This window comes from Nanorana parkeri, unplaced genomic scaffold, assembly GCF_000935625.1.
Source record: "Nanorana parkeri isolate BGI_ZX_2015 unplaced genomic scaffold, ASM93562v1 scaffold67, whole genome shotgun sequence".
NCBI classification, from domain to species: Eukaryota; Metazoa; Chordata; class Amphibia; order Anura; family Dicroglossidae; genus Nanorana; species Nanorana parkeri.
In genome coordinates this window covers 39285-57931 of record NW_017306335.1, presented here as the reverse complement: position 1 = coordinate 57931, position 18647 = coordinate 39285, and the positions used below count along the sequence as shown (strand labels likewise).

The window sequence follows — 18647 nt, the reverse complement described above, 5'->3', positions numbered from 1 at the left end:
TGAAAGGGCACTTTTTATTATACGGTTAAGAGTTAGGTGTTAGGGTCAGGTTACGTTTCACAATGGTTAATTTTAGGGGTTTGGTTAAGTGTTAAGGGCCGGCTGAGGGTTAAAGTTTAGGTTCAAGGAGCTATGGGTAGGACAGAGAGAAGCTTGTTCAATTTTAACTTTAAGCCCCATGCTTTATATTTCAAGCAGCAAGCTGTCGGCATCGCACGTGTAATCTAGGGAGAATCCTCACCATCCACGGTTCCTACAATCAAACGAGATGACACCGTTCTCATCTGGCATCCATTTTATGCCTAGGAGACAAACAACAACAAAAAAAGGTCACATGATAAACTAGGGTGGCTGACAAGATCTGGGTTTTTGAGGGCAGGTTTCCCAACAGGAATCTAAAATGAGCAGAAGAATTTATTTGCTCCATACTTAATACGCCCAAACTGTAGATTTATAAGGACATTTACCCGGATAGAGCCGGAAGAACCCCGTGGAGCTGCCGAAATATTGCCAGGTCAACGTGGGGTCCCTCTGAAAGTTCTCCACGAAGACAGGATTCAGGGCTTCGGACATGTACACGCCATTGAGAATATCTGGATCTGCAAAGATTCATTCAGTCAAGTAAGAATCAAAGTACAGGTGTTTAATGATCAGCAAGTGTATATTATAAGTTGGTGGACATAAAAGATGTATAATAATCACAGATGCCATCATACTTCCTCCTATGTGACCATGTCAAGGCCTGCTGATAGGTTGTGGGCTTGGCCCTGTTAGATGGGGACAGAGGGCGAGGATATGCTCCACTAAGCAGCAGGAAAGAGACATCCAAGAAGCTCACAAGTCTGCTTTATAGCAAAACCATTACAATTTGCCAGTTTTATATTCATTGCTTTTTCCAAGTTTAAATGTTTTTAAACTGTTATTTTGTAGTATTATTTCTGTCTATACAATGTCTGTCTTACAAATAAACATTTAACGCACGAAAAAGGGCTCCCAGTGAACTATGGGTAAGCTAGAGAAAGCAGGGCAGCTTGCTTTGCAGCTCTCTTTGTCTAACTGAAACTTTGGAATGAGCCGTCTCGTAAGGGTGGAGCCATTGCTGCGATGACTCGTCTGTAACGAACTTTCAGCAAGACTCAATGAACAGAACTACAAATACATTAGTAGATGGGGCAGTTCACTTTTAAACATTTATTTGGGAATTTAGCGCTTTAACCAGAGTTACCTTCCTCTGAAGCTTGGGTGACTTTATTGTAAAGTAGTTAGTCATACATCTGATGCAGCCAATCACAAGTCAGTTCTGTCAACTATACCATGAAAAAATGGAGACAACTGACACCTGTTTCAAGAGTTATCTTATCTGGATAGGGCAACCATATAGGAAACATCTTATGTTCCTTCGCCTCTCAAAAAGAAGGAGCCATTGAAAAAACAAACATCTGCATCCTCAGTCCCTGCAGGGCCCCAGAGCTCACCTTTGTTGTACACGTTAGTAGGCAGCTGAATGTTGCTGAGTGTTGTGTTCACCATCAGATTATTAAAGTGCTCGTTAGTCTCCAGAATGAATTCGTTCCCCAGATCCACATAATTACCATCTTCATCCACTTCGTTAATCCTCACCGAATTGTAATACTCAAACTGCAGAGAAGATACAGATGTATAGACGCATAAATAATAGGAGATGTCTACAAAATTGATGGGGGAGCCCCTCTTAGATAGTTGTCAACAGAACATAGCCGGTGCAGACAACAGAGCCGTGGGAGGGACCCAGCAAGGCTCCACCCACTACAGGCTGCATGCAGAAAAATACAGGAGGGGCGGGTCAAAGACCAGTCACCCTGCACAAGGAGAGAAAGCAGCAGTGACCGGTCTTTTCACAGGAAGCTCCTGCACAGAGGGAACATTTCACACTGCATTACTGCACAAATCTGGAACAAAAATTCAAGTAAGAACACACAACGTTTTTATTAAGACAGCACTGGCTTATCCCGGAGTTCAGCTTTAACCTGTAACAACCATCCTAACTATTCAAAAATAGCCCATTACTTCACTCTTAGCACAATGTATCCCTAAGGGCCTGTTCACATAATATTAGGTCCTGATCAGGTCCTGATCTGCAGACGCGGTGCTACTGATGCAGTGCGTTTTTGCCACGTGTTGGCGGCGTTTTTGATGCGTTCCAGGTTAAAAAAAAGAGTGGGGCTGTCAGTATGTTAGCTGCAGTGCAGTGCGTTTTTGACGCGTTTTGCGTTTCCGGTCTGTTTCCTGACCGCACAAAATGTGACATGCAGTATTTTTCTGTCATAACCTGAACGGACTGACTGCGCACGTGAGAACGGTAGCCCATAAAAAACATAGGGATACATTGGGATGCATTTTTAGTGCAGGAGCGTACGGATCAGGTCAGCTATTTTTTTAACCACTTAGAGGCCCCCTTCCTGTCCAGGCCATTTTTCAGTATTCAGCGCAGAGCTACGTTGGCATTTAATCAATCATGCAACGCTGTACTGAAATTAATTTTATATCATTTTTTGGGGGACGCAGAGCTTTCTTCTGGTGGTGTTTAATTACCACTGGGTTTTTTTTTATTTTTTACTACATAATCAAAAAAGTACCAAAAATTTTGAAAAAAACAAAAATGTTTTCCCTACGTTATGTTATAAAACATTTATCATTACCGTGACTTTCATTTTTTTAAAAAACTTTATTGGTTTTTTTTTTACACTTTAACTTTATTGATTTCACATAAGGGGTTAAGAATCCCCCTATGTGACAGCTAATATACAGTGACTGGTCCTCTTTATGGAGACATCAGGGAACTCTAAGATCCCTAATGTCACCTAGGGACCCCCAAAGAAGCTGATGAAGCAGAGATCTGCTTCACCAGCTTCTTCTCTGGCTATAGCAGCCAGAGAAATGACAGCTGCAGGTGGAAGTGATGAAATACACATTACTTCCGCTATCAGAGATTGGAAGTAGGAGAATGCTGATCTCTCCTCCATTTACAGTGTGAGCAGCCAGTGAGCCGGTCATGGGCCCACATTGGGGACAGCGGAGCCCAGGATAACTGGCAGTGGAGGGGGGATCTTGCAGCGGAGGGGGGCCCGCATGCTGTATGACACCTTACAAGCTGTAGACCAGCCGGAATGCTTGTATGGTACAGCCGATACCGGCTGTTTACATCTTGGATTGTTTACAACTGTGGGATTCTAGGGGCGCACACGATTAGAAAAAAAGAGACGTACATTCACGTCCACCCGCTGATAGGACAAACATACAGAGGGGGTTTTCTCTAATTTGACTGCAAAAGTGGAAAAACACTTTAAGCAAGTTTAAAAGCACACTGGTTAATACTCAATAGGTTTGCTTTATGAAATATAAATAAGAATAAGTTGTTAAATGCAGAAAATAATTGTTGTGAATTTAGGTAAAACACCCTGCGCTGGCTGGAAATAAGTTAATATTTTAAAAAGATCGAAGAATAGGAGTATCACAACAATGGCTACTATTCTATGCATGATACTACACAAACGCACAAAACATTGATGTATAAACACTACATTGCACTTCAGATATAACATACGTGTTCATAATACGTGTTCATACGCTGGTAGAATGTTATCCTTACCTCCATAGATTCATTAAACTCGTGATTTAAATCGGCATCCTCTTTTTTTGTTAGAGGGAATACATAGTATATCAAAAACTTCAGCAAACTTCAGTGTTAGTTTGCGGGCTCATTCACACTGGATCCGCTGCAATTTGTTGCGTTGTGATGCGTTTAGCAACCATTGAAAATTCGGTCTAGTGTGAAGGGGCCCTAAAAAATTTTTGTTCCTGTAGTTAAAAAGTTAAAAAGCATAGATATTGTTTTATTAAAATGTCCTCTTTAAAAATGACACTAGAATTATGATTATAGTACGAAGCATTTCAAAGTTATTTATAACTATAAAGTTATTTAATATATTTACTTATAAATATAAAGTTAATAACTTTTTTTTGAGGGACACAGCTTTAAAAAACAAAAAAGATTAAAAAACAAAAAAAGAATATAAAATATATAATTGCTGCAAAAGCCATTTTGTATTTTAAAGTTATTAAAAATGACGTTTCCATTTAAAACGGCAGCCGCTGTAATTTCTAAAACTGTTAAAAAATGTAATGGAATATGGTGACCTAGAGGTGTTCTGTACACAGTTGGGGTACAGAAAGTCCCAGAAATGTCACTTCCTGCTTCTGCGATTGGCTGACTGATTTTTACAGAAGTCTGCACTATGATACTAAATTTTTAGCCATCCCTTGGAATAGGAATTTCACTTCCTAAGGGTTAATGACTACTAAATGGATGCCGACACTGCACTTTTTCTCCTTACAACACAGAAAGTCCACCAGCTGGTTATAATGAATCCAGACCCTCCCATTCATGAATCAGATGGGAAAGGAGATACTGGAACAAACAGCTGTTCCTTCAGAAAAGAAAAAGGTAAGGACATGCAAAAATGTTTGTTAAAATCCTTGCAATGTACATTGATCAGCCAAAGGGGATTTATGTTTTCTATACAAAAGTGGAGTTGCTCTTTACAAAACACATAAAAAAAAAATTTCAATAGTTAGCAAAATATAAATAGTAAAAAAACAGCATAATATTTAAAAGAAAAAGAGGAAGAAGGAGTAAGGGCCGGTGCACACCTAGGCGACACCGCGCGTCAATCGTGCATGATTCTGCACGGTCTGCCGCTTGGTCAGTCGCGCCGGGCAGATCGCATGGTTTTCTGCCCTTGCGTCTGAACCCTAAAAACAGCCGCGCGTCGTGTATTGCCGGAAAAAAAGAACTAGTACACCTGGGAGACTCCTGACCGCGCAGCAAACCGCGCGGAATCGATTCGCCTAGGTGTGCACCGGCCCTTAAGGTAAACTAAGGGTTAATAGGAACAACTATTAAAAACAATTGTTTTTCTTTTTTTTGCTTGTCAGGTTCCTTACTTCCTGTCTGCGTAAAACATGTCAGCAGGACAGGAAGTAAAAGAAAATCTCTTTATCCGGACCCCAGACAGCAGTAAGAACCAAACCTACGGGAACAGAACAAGAACATTTATGAAGTACGAACACACGGATTATAAAGCTGAAAACTTTGACATGTCAGGGCCACACGCTGAGGTCTATATAAAATATAGGAGTGCCGTTACCTCCACAGCTTCCACCTTCCTCCGCAGCATGCTCTCCATCTCTTCCGAAAACTTCTTCACCAGCTCCAGCCCGTCCACCTCCTCAATGCTCAGAGTGGGTTCTACATCTTTGTATTTCTAGCAGAGAGGAGACTCGGTCACACCCAGTACAGCTCAGCCTAACCGGACACATTGTAATGCAGACTGTGCTGTGTTCCTTACAACAAAAAGAAGTAAACTGGGCCGAGGATCAGATGACTTTCATATCAAGTGTTGTCTATGGCCAAGAGTTTGTAGGCCCCTGACCATGACTCCTAGGATGGACATCCCATTTCAAGACCATGGCCATTAATATGCAGTCGCCCCCATCACATACACACTTCTAGGAAGGCTTTCCATAAGATTTTGGAATTTGTGGTCATTTGTGAGGTCAAGTACTGATCTTGGATGAGAAGATCTGGCTCACCATTAGTTCCAATTCATCCCAAAGGTGTTCAGTAGGGTTGAGGTCAGGGCCCTGTGAAGGACACTGAAGTTCCCCAACACCAAACTGGTCCCACCATGCCTCTACAGGGCTGGCTTTGTACACAGGGGCACAGTCATGGTAGAACAGAAAAGGGTCTTCACCAAACTCTTCTTACGAGGTTGGAAGAGCACAATTGTCTAAAATGTTTTTGTTTTTTTGCTGTAGTATTACCAGCACACTTCACTGAAGGCACCTGAACTCAATCATTTGAATATTATCTACATCCAGTATCCACATACTTTTGGCGTTTATAGTGTCCATGCCTACCCCGTAATGTACAAGCGTAACACTTAAGGGTATTTATTACTTCTCACAGAGATCACAGCACTCCCACTGACAATGCTACTATCTGTTTTTATCACCAAAAGGACGGCACCATCTTTGTTCAGCTATCATCCAGGGTCACCATCTACTTCCTGGACCCAGATGTTGGCTCAGAGAAAGAAAGTGACAGCAGAACTGGAAACTGAGTGACGGGTCCACTTTAAGTATTTTGCTGGCACCATTTAAATGACATTGTGGCCCAGCTCCCCCTCCCCCATCAATACTATTACGAGGTTTCTGTATTTTGTAATTGGATTCAGTGGAATTATTAGAGTCTGATTAGATTGTAGAGTCAGGTGTGGATACAATGTGGATAGTCTGTGCTGCCAAGGTGGGAAATACATGCAGGAAGAAGAAGAAATCAAAATGAACTGTTGGAAATCATCTTACAGACAAGAGGGGAATTATACCGTTGCCTTGTCTTTTCCAGCTGAGATCTCCACATACAATGCAACAATTCTGTCGTATTTATTCTATGATTTCCTCCAGAAGAGAGACTCGAGTGACAGTGTTTAGTGTGTTACAGAAAATAAAACCCGTGTGATAACAAAACCAACTGTCAATCTGCAGCAGCTGAAGTACTGAGGAACGCTGCCTCTTCATCGGGACACTGTGTGTTATCAAGCGGCAGCATGCAGCCTCGAAACGCGTTACACTGCTTGAAATTGCCTCTGCCAAAGACACTTCCTGCTCCGCGTGGCTGTCGGAGAGTCTACTCACAGTGAATCCTTTCTTTCACCAGGACTGCGGAGTGTGTCATCCAACACTGCTCACACAGAGACCAGAGCGCCAGCCAGCAGATAAATGAATGGACCCAGTCACCAGATCATTCATTTCAACAAAAATCTTCCCATAAGATGCTCTTTAGTGTATTTTATTTACCTGCAGTGGCGTCAGAAGAGGGGTGCGGCCCGAACCCGGTTGACACCATTGGAGAGGTGGCACCAAAATGACTGACAATCATTTTGGTGTCACCCCCCTCTGAAAAGTCGGGCACTCGGTCATGGACCGAGAGCCCGACCGTTACAGGAGAGAGGAGGGGACCCGGCGGCATACCTTTTCCCACCGGGTGACTGTCCCCTCCTCTCTCTGCCGGCGTCCATCACCAAGATGGTCGCCGGCAGAAATGAATAAGATCACCGCGCATGCGCGATGATGTCATCACGCACACAGGTGGTGACGTCACGCGCATGCACGATAACGTCACGGCGGGATGTCACCTGGTAACTGCTCCGGGAGACACCTGGGCTTTTGTACATTGCACCTTAGAAGTCCTTAGATGTAGTGGCTGCATTTGTGGGGGAGTTGGCGGTGGTTCACATTACCAGGGGGTGCGGGTGGTTTACCGGGGGGGTTCTAGCTGGAGGTGCATGGTACCTGTTCCGGCATCCCGCTCAGCTCACGGACATCACTGGCTGCCAGGAGCAGGGTGGGACGCCTGCCAGAGCATCACAGGTTACTAAGAGATCTTAGCAATGTGGGACACTTTGGACGGAAAGGACCTGCCCCCATCACCCCAAGAGATGCCGTCTGAGGCACCCGTTTCAGGCTGCTTCATTATAGGAACAACCCCAGTGGCAATGCTTACTCACTGTACTGCGTCTATGGACAAGGCTGCTCTCCTGATTTGGACTACAAACACCTTCTCCTCTCCTCATCGCCATTACCTAAGGAAGATGTGTTTTGTAGTTTGCAGAAGGCAGATGGAAAAGTTGATAGCATTGTTTCAGATATCACTTCAGTGCACAGGAAGTGACAATGACGCTAGATTTCTGCCAACATCAGCAGGTATTTTTCTGTACTTGCAGAAAATGTTCTTAGCCTGAAAAAAGAAAACGAATGCAGCCACCACATTTATTGACTGGTGGGCTGCAATATAGGACATGTCTGTTCTTGTGTTTAGATATCCTCGATGTTGAACTTTGCTTTAAGTCACCTGAAATTCCCATCAGTCTCTTCTAAAACTGAACAGTAGGTTGTGTGTGATGAGGGGCATGTGGAGGAATATTCGGGGTTAATCCTGCTTTGTACGCGGTTCTCCTGGCCGTTGCAGATCTAATTCAAATGACTTTCCTGCTGCCCCCGTCGCTCTCTGTGCCTCTCTCCCTCAGCGATACACTTTATATTAAGCACAATAAAAGAGCGGTCAGGTGACCAGAGTGAAGGCAGCAGCAGCAGCATCATGAGAGGCAGCGAGTTTCCTGGCCGCGCAGCGGGGGATTATGGGATGACACCCGGCAGACGTTGCAGTCACCGCCTGTAGATTATACAATTTGCTGGTGACCTCTTAATCCCCTTACAATAGAGAGACGCGGGCCGACCCTCCCCACGTCTGAAATGGAGGGCCGCCTTAACCCCTGCACCACCAGACACCACTGACAGATGGGAGTTTATAAACTGGGATTCATAGTTAGAGTCAGACTCTGGTTGGCAGGACATGCTGATGTCAAATGCTCACTGAGCACATCACTGATAAAGCATTTCTAGTGACTGGCACTGCCAGCGATTCAATTCTGAGATCTGTGTGTGTGGTCAGGACCCCTATTTTTGTCCTCACCGAGCAGGTCTGAAAAAGCAAAAGAGAACAATTCCTTGATTTCGGAAATCTATCTCTGATCCATGGTGCAGCATCAGCTTTCTGTTCTCTGTTCATGCACAAGCTGTGCCTGGGAGGAAGGAAGGGCCCATTAAAGCCCAGAGGAAATCTCACACCTTTTCTATTTTATATTCCTTGTCCAATTTGTGCTTTATGCTTGGAAATGCTTATAATTTTGCACCTCACACTGCAGAGCTCTCTCTTGGCAGAGCTAAGAAGTGGCCACACCCTAGAGTAGCATAGGGGGCGTGTCCGAACATGTCCATTACTGAGTGTTGATTAATGAGGGCACTGGGTCTAAAGGTGGCCATACACTCTACAACCATCGCAAGACTTTAGTCTTGCGATGGTTGTAAAGGGATTAAAAAAACGTACGATCTGCCTATCTTGGACAGGCAGATCGCACTCTCGATCATCGCAAGCCCGCCCTCCTGAGGGGCGGGCTTCCGATGACCGCAATGCTGAACGGGCAGTGTGCGCGTCCATCCTAGACACTAACCTTATAGAGCTGCTCTGTGTAATAAACAATATAGTAACATATACATCCTAAAAAATAAACAACCAAAAAGAATGATGTATCCTACATGCGGCTTTGGCCTGCTTGATGACAGGTCCTCTTTTCTCTCTTATGTGTCAGTTACTTGCTTGTACCCGGCACGTGTCTGTCAGAATAATCCCAGCACTTGCCTTAATCCTTCCTGGCTAGCTGTCCCCGCAGAGGTCCTATGACCTGCTTAATGCCGCGACATGTGACCAGCGCAGACTGGCAAGCCTGCAGCACAGACTAAGCGTGGATCCAGTACAGCGCGGGCCTCTGAAATGGGAAAGGAACAGCCAGCAAGGCAAAGAAACAAATTTAATAGCTGGCAAGCACAGGGTTCTGCCTACAAAGGGAACCTGTACCCTGTAAAACAACACATGGGGGGGGGGACTGACCTCTCAAAGGAGAATATATATATATATACAAACTATATTGGGAAAAGTATTGGGACACCCCTCCAAATCACTGGATTCAGGTGTTCCAATCACCTCCATGACCACAGGTGTATCAAATCAAGCACCTCGGCATGCACACGCTTCTACAAACATTTGTGAAAGAATGGGTCGCTCTCAGGAGTTCAGTGACTACAAGCGTGGTACCGTGATAGGTTGCCACCTGTGCAATAAGTCCATTCCTTACTACTAAATATTCCACGGTCACCTGTTAGTGGTATTATAACAAAGTGGAAGCAACTGCGAACAACATCAACTCAGCCAGGAAGTACTAGGCCACGTAAAATGACAGATCAGGGTCAGTGCGCGATGAAGCGCACAGTGCGCAGAAGTCACCAACTGTCTGCAGAGTCAATATCTACAGACCTCCAAACTTCATGTGGCCTTCAGATTGGCACAACAACAGTGTGTAGAGAGCTTCATAGAATGGGTTTCCATGGCCGAGCAGCTGCACCCAAGTCTTACATCACCAAGTGCAATGCAAAGCGTGGGACTGCCACTGGACTCTAGAGAAGTGGAGACGTGTTCTCTGGAGTGACGAATCACGCTTCTCTGTCTGGCAATCCGATGGATGTGTCTGGGTTTGGCGGTTGCCAGGAGAACGGTACTTGCCTGACTGCATTGTGCCAAGTGTAAAGTTTGGTAAGGGGGGGGATTATGGTGTGGGGTTGTTTTTCAGGGGTTGGGCTTGGCCCCTTAGTTCCAGTGAAGGGAACTCAGGATTTACATGATTGACATTTTTAGGAAATGCCATGCGAGTACCTTTTGTAGCAGGAGGGAGCCGGAGAATTTGGTGACGATGGAGTACATCTGGTTGCCTATGGTGTCCGCCCAGACCTTCACCCTGCAAGAGAAGGCAGAAGAAAGGGGAGGGGGTCAGTGTCTGTGTGTCCTCAATGAAACAATGATCACAATCCATCTGCAAAGAGCGATGTGCGGAGTGCAGTCAGCCCTTCCCAGCCAATCACAATGCTATTGCCCCATGCTATTCAACCTATTCATTAACGATATCGGGGAGGGAGTGAATAGCCATGTTTCTGTGTTTGCTGATGATACCAAAATCGGGAGGGTGATAGACACGGGATTAGACACCATAACATTACAGGGGGACCTGGAGGAAATAGGGGAGTGGGCAACTATATGGCAGATGAGGTTTAATGTCGATAAATGTAAAGTAATGCACTTTGGGGTTAAAAATAGGTCAGAAATGGAAAAAGATTTGGTGGTCATTGTAGACCACAGATTGAATAATAGCTTGCAGTGCCAGGCTGCGGTAAACAAAGCGAGCAGAGTACTGTCATTAGGAAGGGGATGTACTGCAGGGACAAGTCTATAATTGTGTCACTTTATAGATCCCTGGTTCGGCATCATCTGGAGTACGCAGTCCAGTTTTGGTCACCAGTCCACAGAAAGGATGTCCTTGAGCTGGAGAGAGTCCAGCGGAGGGCAACCAAACAAATTAAGGGGATGGAGGACCTGAGCTATGAGACAAATACATTTAAACATGTTCACGCTGGAAGTAAGGAGATTAAGGGGGGATATGATTTTCATGTACAAGATGTTCAGTGGTGATAGTAACATCAGCAATAAACTTTTTTACGGTAAACTCCATGACAAAGACGAGAGGCCACCACCTAAAACTGGTGGAGAAAAGATTTCAGCACAAGGGGCGAAGGGGGTTCTTCTTAGTTAGAGCGGTTAGGGTCTGGAACTCGCTGCCACAAGCAGTGATTTAAGCTAAGGCCTTGTTCACACCAAATGCAGACCAGATCTGCATGAGTTTCTGCACACGCAGTGCAGTGTGTTTTGCCGCGTTCAGTTTAAAATGGGCTTTCAGTGCGTTTGTAAGCATTTTTGATGCGTTTGAATGCATTCAAAAGCGTTCCAGAGCAGGTAAAATAGGGCTTGCTGCGTTTTTTTTTTACATGATCTGGAACTGAATGCTGCGGTGTGAACTAGAGCCCAAAATACCATTGGAATACATTGGACGCAGTTTTGATCCGGTCTGTAACTGCTCTGCTCCTGGAACGCGCTTGGTGTGAACAAGCCCTAAGAGTGTTGAATCATTCAAAAAGCTTTTGGACGATTTGCTCAGAGACCATAACATACAGGGGTACAGCTACACTTAACAACAAGATCACACATGGACTCATTACACACGCAAACACCTGCAAAATCACATACATACACGCAATAGGTTGGACTTGATGGACTTGAGTCTTTGTTCAACCTCAAATACTATGTACTATGTAACAATGCTGGTTTCTTTTCTTTTTTCTGCGTTAGTATATTGATTGACATTTACCGATTGGCTGCTGTGCTTTACGGCATCTTACGCCATCACTCTTAGCAAAAGCGTTTACAACCATTTTAAAATCTGTCAGGAATTGCGAAAAGGAATGAGGTGACCCCGTGACCTGCCGTGCCAGACACCAGCAATGATGGCATCAGGAAATGGTAATGGCTGCAAACCGTGCCAGACACAAGACATCACCGCATCCCATAGAGCAGTCCAAGGAACAGGCGCGGACGCCTTAAAGGGCAACTCCAGGGGTGATCTTTTTTTTTTATATGGGTCAGCTTGGCTCGTTGTGAGCATTCATATGTGATATCCTGAATATCGCTGTAGTGGTCCGAGCTACATACAGTGATAGCCGCGATCTACCAGGTGCTGCTACACCCTGCACACCGAGGACAGGAAGTCACTTACTCCACACCGACACCATTCAGAGTTTTTTCTCAATGAATACAAGCCATTGTCTAATTGGGTGAGGTGGAGAGGAGGGGCAGATGATGTCACGATCTCCACCCCGTCCAATCAGAGAGCACCTTGTATTCATAGAAGATACAAGGCGATTCCCTGAATGATGGCGGTGTTGAGCAACTCCTTGTGCTCAATGTGCAGAGAGGAAGCCTCTGGGGCCGCACCTGGAAGATCGTGGCTATCACTGTACATAACAGGTCAGACTACTACATCAACATTCAGCATCCCTGGATCTCTACAAGGCCCCATTCACACTTCACGATGTGTGAGGGGGACATTCACTTTAATTTCCTGTCCCATAGACGCAACAGGAAGAAAGTGAAAATCTCTCCAAAGTGAAGGAAATCCTTTCTCAGACAGTTGTCACCAGAACAGCTTTTTAAGGCCTGATGAAGGGGGATACTGAGGACCTTCAAAACATGTTCCATTCTATTGAACTTTATAAATAAAATACCATATTGGACTCTACTTCAAGCAGTGCCCCCCCCTTTTAGTCCTATATTTGGTTCCACCTGAGACCCCCTATTCTGATAGAAAGGGGTCACTTGTTTTGAGCGGTAGCAGCTCCTCCAAGAATGATTGACACTTTAAAGAAGAGAACTATTAACAAATCTCCGAGTCACCGGAACAGGTGTCTCCATTGGAAGATTTCCACTCACTTCCTGTTCCAGTGGCAAAGCGGTAAGCGCTATTCGCCATCACTTTCATTCTCAGTGACAGTGGTCACCAGCACGTATAGAGAGGATGAATCTCCCCAGCGGGGACACAGACAAAAACCTGACGGAGGTTGTAATTATTCCACAAATGTTTCGGTTTTGGATACATGTTAATGTCGTCTTCTCCTGGAGTATTTTTCTGTGATTTGTGTACATTTATTAAACAGTGAACGTGACTGTCAACTAAAAGGGGAATTTTCCTGGAACCTGTGTTTTAAATGTCAGTGGCTGATTCACCTGCAGTGAATGTTTGATGAAAGTCACATTCAGTATGACTTTTTTTTTCCTGTCGCTGAACATGCGCAGACCTGACCGTTACTGAAAAGACACAATGGAGATTTTCTAGAAGGTTGGATACTTTTCAGAGCCGTGTCACTGTGAGCAACTGGTTCTCCTCAACTAGATTCTCCCGGAAAAGAAGTTTTGGGTAAGGGAGAGGAAGGAGGGGGGTCATAAAAAATAGGTTTAAAAATAGTTTTCCTTTAATGGGAACCTCCACGGTTTGCGAGTCGCAGCTCCGCCTCCACGCAAACTTTTCCTGTAATTAATACAAAGAGCGTTAAACCTGTGGCAGGCAGAATTTACTATTTGACAGTCAAATATTGAAAGGTCATTTTTGATTGGTTCCTTCAGGTTATAGGGCTCTGCTGTGGTGGACACGGGTGGACAGTGGAGCCCGGGAAACTGGTGGAGGGGGTGGTGGGGGGATTTGACACGCCGCAGCAGCGTACAAGCGATCCAACGCCTATACAGATGCCGGATCGCTTGTAAACAGCAATTGCCGGCTGTTTAGAACGGTACCAAGAACACGGCAGCAGCAGTTCTTGGTATAACCACTTCCAGCGGAGGACGTACATTTACGTGAACCCACTGGAAGTGGTTAATGTCAATTCAGAAGTCTAACCACTGGTGATCCCACCATGAATGTCCTTGCTTGCTTGGTCACTTCCTGTTATAGGGTGACAACGTTCTGTCCATACCTCTTAATTGTGCTACTGTGTTGTCACCCTGTCACATGGGGTTCCCATGGAGACTACAAGTTGCCATTTTCACATACATTACGCAGTCATGTGGGCGGAGCCTGCTTTATTTGCTTTATATCTAATGAGAAAAAAATGTAAATGGATTTGTTGTGCCTGCAGCTCTAGGTCCCCATTCACGCCCTACGTTTACAAAACGTGCACCAAACGCTGAAAATCCTTGCGGTGGCATTTCTAGTTAATGGCTCCCCAAACTCGGCCCAGGAAACGTCATAGCTGTGGTGTGAATGGGGACGTTTGTGCGTGTTCTCATGTGCAGGGAAAACGCATGGAACGCCCCTAACAAAGGTAATCCCCAGAACAGGAAGTAAAGGGCAAGTTCTCTAAGAGCAACACATGAAGTAAAATGCTTTTTCTTAATGGTTCCGTAGGACAGGGATGGCAAACTCCAGCTCTCCAGTGTTGTGGAACTACAAATCCCATGAGGCATTGCAAGATTCTCACAGCCACAGGTGTGACTCCTTGAGACAGATGCATGATGGGATTTGCAGTTTCCCCACAGCTGGAAGGCTGCAATTTGCCCCTACCTGGCGTAGGGGAATGGCAGCTTTTTCTAGTTTCGGGGTATGCATAGGCAGGGCCTGGGGTCATCCTGTTGGTTTTATTATCCAATAGTATTGCAGTGGTGTTTGTACAGAGTGTCTGCATTCCAAGCCGCCACATTCCCCCAGGTTCCTGGTTTTTAATGCAAATACTGTAAATAGATTGGAGTGCCACACCAAGAGTTTATAGTCCACCTACATAATGATTCCAATGTAAAATCAGAAGACTATGCAAGAAATCCAGCGCGTTTCGGGGGCCAAAACATCCTCTTCATCAGGGCTAAGGGAAAACAAGACAAAGATACAATATCCTTTTAGCCCTGATGAAGGGGATGAGTTGTGGCCCCCGAAACGCGTTGGTTTTCTTGTACAGCCTTCCACCTGATTTTACATTGGAATACATTTGTAGCTGAGCTATTATCTTGTGGTGCTCTAATCTCACATTCATTTACTAGATTTTAAAGTGCAACTGAAGCCAAAACCTTTTGTAGTTGTGGATGGAGTGGAGAGGGATTACAACCCCTGTCAGGTTTTTATTGCTGTCTGTGTTCCCGATAGGGAGATTCGCCCTCTCAATTCATCACTGAAAGTATCTCCACCATAGGCTGTAGCGTCCTGGGTTCTGAGACTCACTAAATTCAGGAATACTGCAGAAGCCCCCCTGTATCTCCACCATAGGCTGTAGCGTCCAGGGTTCTGAGACTCACTAAATTCAGGAATACTGCAGAAGCCCCCCTGTATCTCCACCATAGGCTGTAGCGTCCAGGGTTCTGAGACTCACTAAATTCAGGAATACTGCAGAAGCCCCCCTGTATCTCCACCATAGGCTGTAGCGTCCAGGGTTCTGAGACTCACTAAATTCAGGAATACTGCAGAAGCCCCCCTGTATCTCCACCATAGGCTGTAGCGTCCAGGGTTCTGAGACTCACTAAATTCAGGAATACTGCAGAAGCCCCCCTGTATCTCCACCATAGGCTGTAGCGTCCAGGGTTCTGAGACTCACTAAATTCAGGAATACTGCAGAAGCCCCCCTGTATCTCCACCATAGGCTGTAGCGTCCAGGGTTCTGAGACTCACTAAATTCAGGAATACTGCAGAAGCCCCCCTGTATCTCCACCATAGGCTGTAGCGTCCAGGGTTCTGAGACTCACTAAATTCAGGAATACTGCAGAAGCCCCCCTGTATCTCCACCATAGGCTGTAGCGTCCAGGGTTCTGAGACTCACTAAATTCAGGAATACTGCAGAAGCCCCCCTGTATCTCCACCATAGGCTGTAGCGTCCAGGGTTCTGAGACTCACTAAATTCAGGAATACTGCAGAAGCCCCCCTGTATCTCCACCATAGGCTGTAGCGTCCAGGGTTCTGAGACTCACTAAATTCAGGAATACTGCAGAAGCCCCCCTGTATCTCCACCATAGGCTGTAGCGTCCAGGGTTCTGAGACTCACTAAATTCAGGAATACTGCAGAAGCCCCCCTGTATCTCCACCATAGGCTGTAGCGTCCAGGGTTCTGAGACTCACTAAATTCAGGAATACTGCAGAAGCCCCCCTGTATCTCCACCATAGGCTGTAGCGTCCAGGGTTCTGAGACTCACTAAATTCAGGAATACTGCAGAAGCCCCCCTGTATCTCCACCATAGGCTGTAGCGTCCAGGGTTCTGAGACTCACTAAATTCAGGAATACTGCAGAAGCCCCCCTGTATCTCCACCATAGGCTGTAGCGTCCAGGGTTCTGAGACTCACTAAATTCAGGAATACTGCAGAAGCCCCCCTGTATCTCCACCATAGGCTGTAGCGTCCAGGGTTCTGAGACTCACTAAATTCAGGAATACTGCAGAAGCCCCCCTGTATCTCCACCATAGGCTGTAGCGTCCAGGGTTCTGAGACTCACTAAATTCAGGAATACTGCAGAAGCCCCCCTGTATCTCCACCATAGGCTGTAGCGTCCAGGGTTCTGAGACTCACTAAATTCAGGAATACTGCAGAAGCCCCCCTGTATCTCCACCATAGGCTGTAGCGTCCAGGGTTCTGAGACTCACTAAATTCAGGAATACTGCAGAAGCCCCCCTGTATCTCCACCATAGGCTGTAGCGTCCAGGGTTCTGAGACTCACTAAATTCAGGAATACTGCAGAAGCCCCCCTGTATCTCCACCATAGGCTGTAGCGTCCAGGGTTCTGAGACTCACTAAATTCAGGAATACTGCAGAAGCCCCCCTGTATCTCCACCATAGGCTGTAGCGTCCAGGGTTCTGAGACTCACTAAATTCAGGAATACTGCAGAAGCCCCCCTGTATCTCCACCATAGGCTGTAGCGTCCAGGGTTCTGAGACTCACTAAATTCAGGAATACTGCAGAAGCCCCCCTGTATCTCCACCATAGGCTGTAGCGTCCAGGGTTCTGAGACTCACTAAATTCAGGAATACTGCAGAAGCCCCCCTGTATCTCCACCATAGGCTGTAGCGTCCAGGGTTCTGAGACTCACTAAATTCAGGAATACTGCAGAAGCCCCCCTGTATCTCCACCATAGGCTGTAGCGTCCAGGGTTCTGAGACTCACTAAATTCAGGAATACTGCAGAAGCCCCCCTGTATCTCCACCATAGGCTGTAGCGTCCAGGGTTCTGAGACTCACTAAATTCAGGAATACTGCAGAAGCCCCCCTGTATCTCCACCATAGGCTGTAGCGTCCAGGGTTCTGAGACTCACTAAATTCAGGAATACTGCAGAAGCCCCCCTGTATCTCCACCATAGGCTGTAGCGTCCAGGGTTCTGAGACTCACTAAATTCAGGAATACTGCAGAAGCCCCCCTGTATCTCCACCATAGGCTGTAGCGTCCAGGGTTCTGAGACTCACTAAATTCAGGAATACTGCAGAAGCCCCCCTGTATCTCCACCATAGGCTGTAGCGTCCAGGGTTCTGAGACTCACTAAATTCAGGAATACTGCAGAAGCCCCCCTGTATCTCCACCATAGGCTGTAGCGTCCAGGGTTCTGAGACTCACTAAATTCAGGAATACTGCAGAAGCCCCCCTGTATCTCCACCATAGGCTGTAGCGTCCAGGGTTCTGAGACTCACTAAATTCAGGAATACTGCAGAAGCCCCCCTGTATCTCCACCATAGGCTGTAGCGTCCAGGGTTCTGAGACTCACTAAATTCAGGAATACTGCAGAAGCCCCCCTGTATCTCCACCATAGGCTGTAGCGTCTAGACTCACACATTTCTAACAATGAGCCTGAGGCTGTACACAGTAAAGTACATGTCAGGGGCAGGCCCCTCCTTACCATCTTGTCTTGAATTGTATTGTGACTGTAATGTCTTCCTTATATTGTAAAGCGCTGCGCAAACTATTGGCGCTATATACATCCTGTATAATAATAATAATGTCACAGAACGGAATTAACAAACTGAAAAACTATTCTCATCAGAACTGTAATCTCCTCATATCAGCCTCCGGAGGGGAGCGCACTATACAGGGCAACTCCGGCCAAAAAGCTAAAGGCTCATTGACAACATGTATATACAAGCAGCCTTATCTGACCCATCTACCCCACTGTGGGGGTAACAATGTCAGAAGCAGCAGTTCTGCAGTCTACATACTAATGCCCCACCTCCTGCTTGCACCCTCGACTATGACCATTTCTGCCTGACAACTTACAGAGCTGCCACAGCCACCGCAAGCCTCATTTCACATTTTAGCTGACGTGTAATGCCCGACTATAAAAGTGGGGTGGCGGAAACAGGGGTTTAACCCCTTCTTTACAATAAAGCTGCTCATACACTATGTGGCTGATTTATAAGTCTTCCGTGGCAGGTGTCTCATAGTGGCTGATTTATAGCTCTTTCACTCACTGTATAGCAGGGGGAATGCCGTTTGCAGAGCACTACAGCCACTATGAGAGATACCTGCTGCCAGGGGCGTCCCTATACTCAGGGCCGAAGCTAGGGGGGGGGGGGGGGGGGGGGGACCCGCAAAAAAAAAGG

The 18647-nt window shown here is 45.9% G+C and overlaps 1 protein-coding gene across 1 annotated transcript in view; it reads right to left on the bottom strand.

The window, feature by feature from the left end:
• CACNA2D4 (calcium voltage-gated channel auxiliary subunit alpha2delta 4) overlaps window positions 1-18647 on the bottom strand; it is a 169104-nt gene that overhangs the window by 134118 nt on the left and 16339 nt on the right. Inside the window, exons 2-9 of the mRNA XM_018576417.1 lie at window positions 10367-10448; window positions 5183-5303; window positions 4385-4391; window positions 4125-4130; window positions 3629-3671; window positions 1476-1638; window positions 468-599; window positions 242-302 (exon numbers count right to left, since the gene is read on the bottom strand). Coding sequence (XP_018431919.1) covers window positions 242-302; window positions 468-599; window positions 1476-1638; window positions 3629-3671; window positions 4125-4130; window positions 4385-4391; window positions 5183-5303; window positions 10367-10448 — 615 coding nt within the window. The remainder of the gene's footprint in view (window positions 1-241; window positions 303-467; window positions 600-1475; window positions 1639-3628; window positions 3672-4124; window positions 4131-4384; window positions 4392-5182; window positions 5304-10366; window positions 10449-18647) is intronic.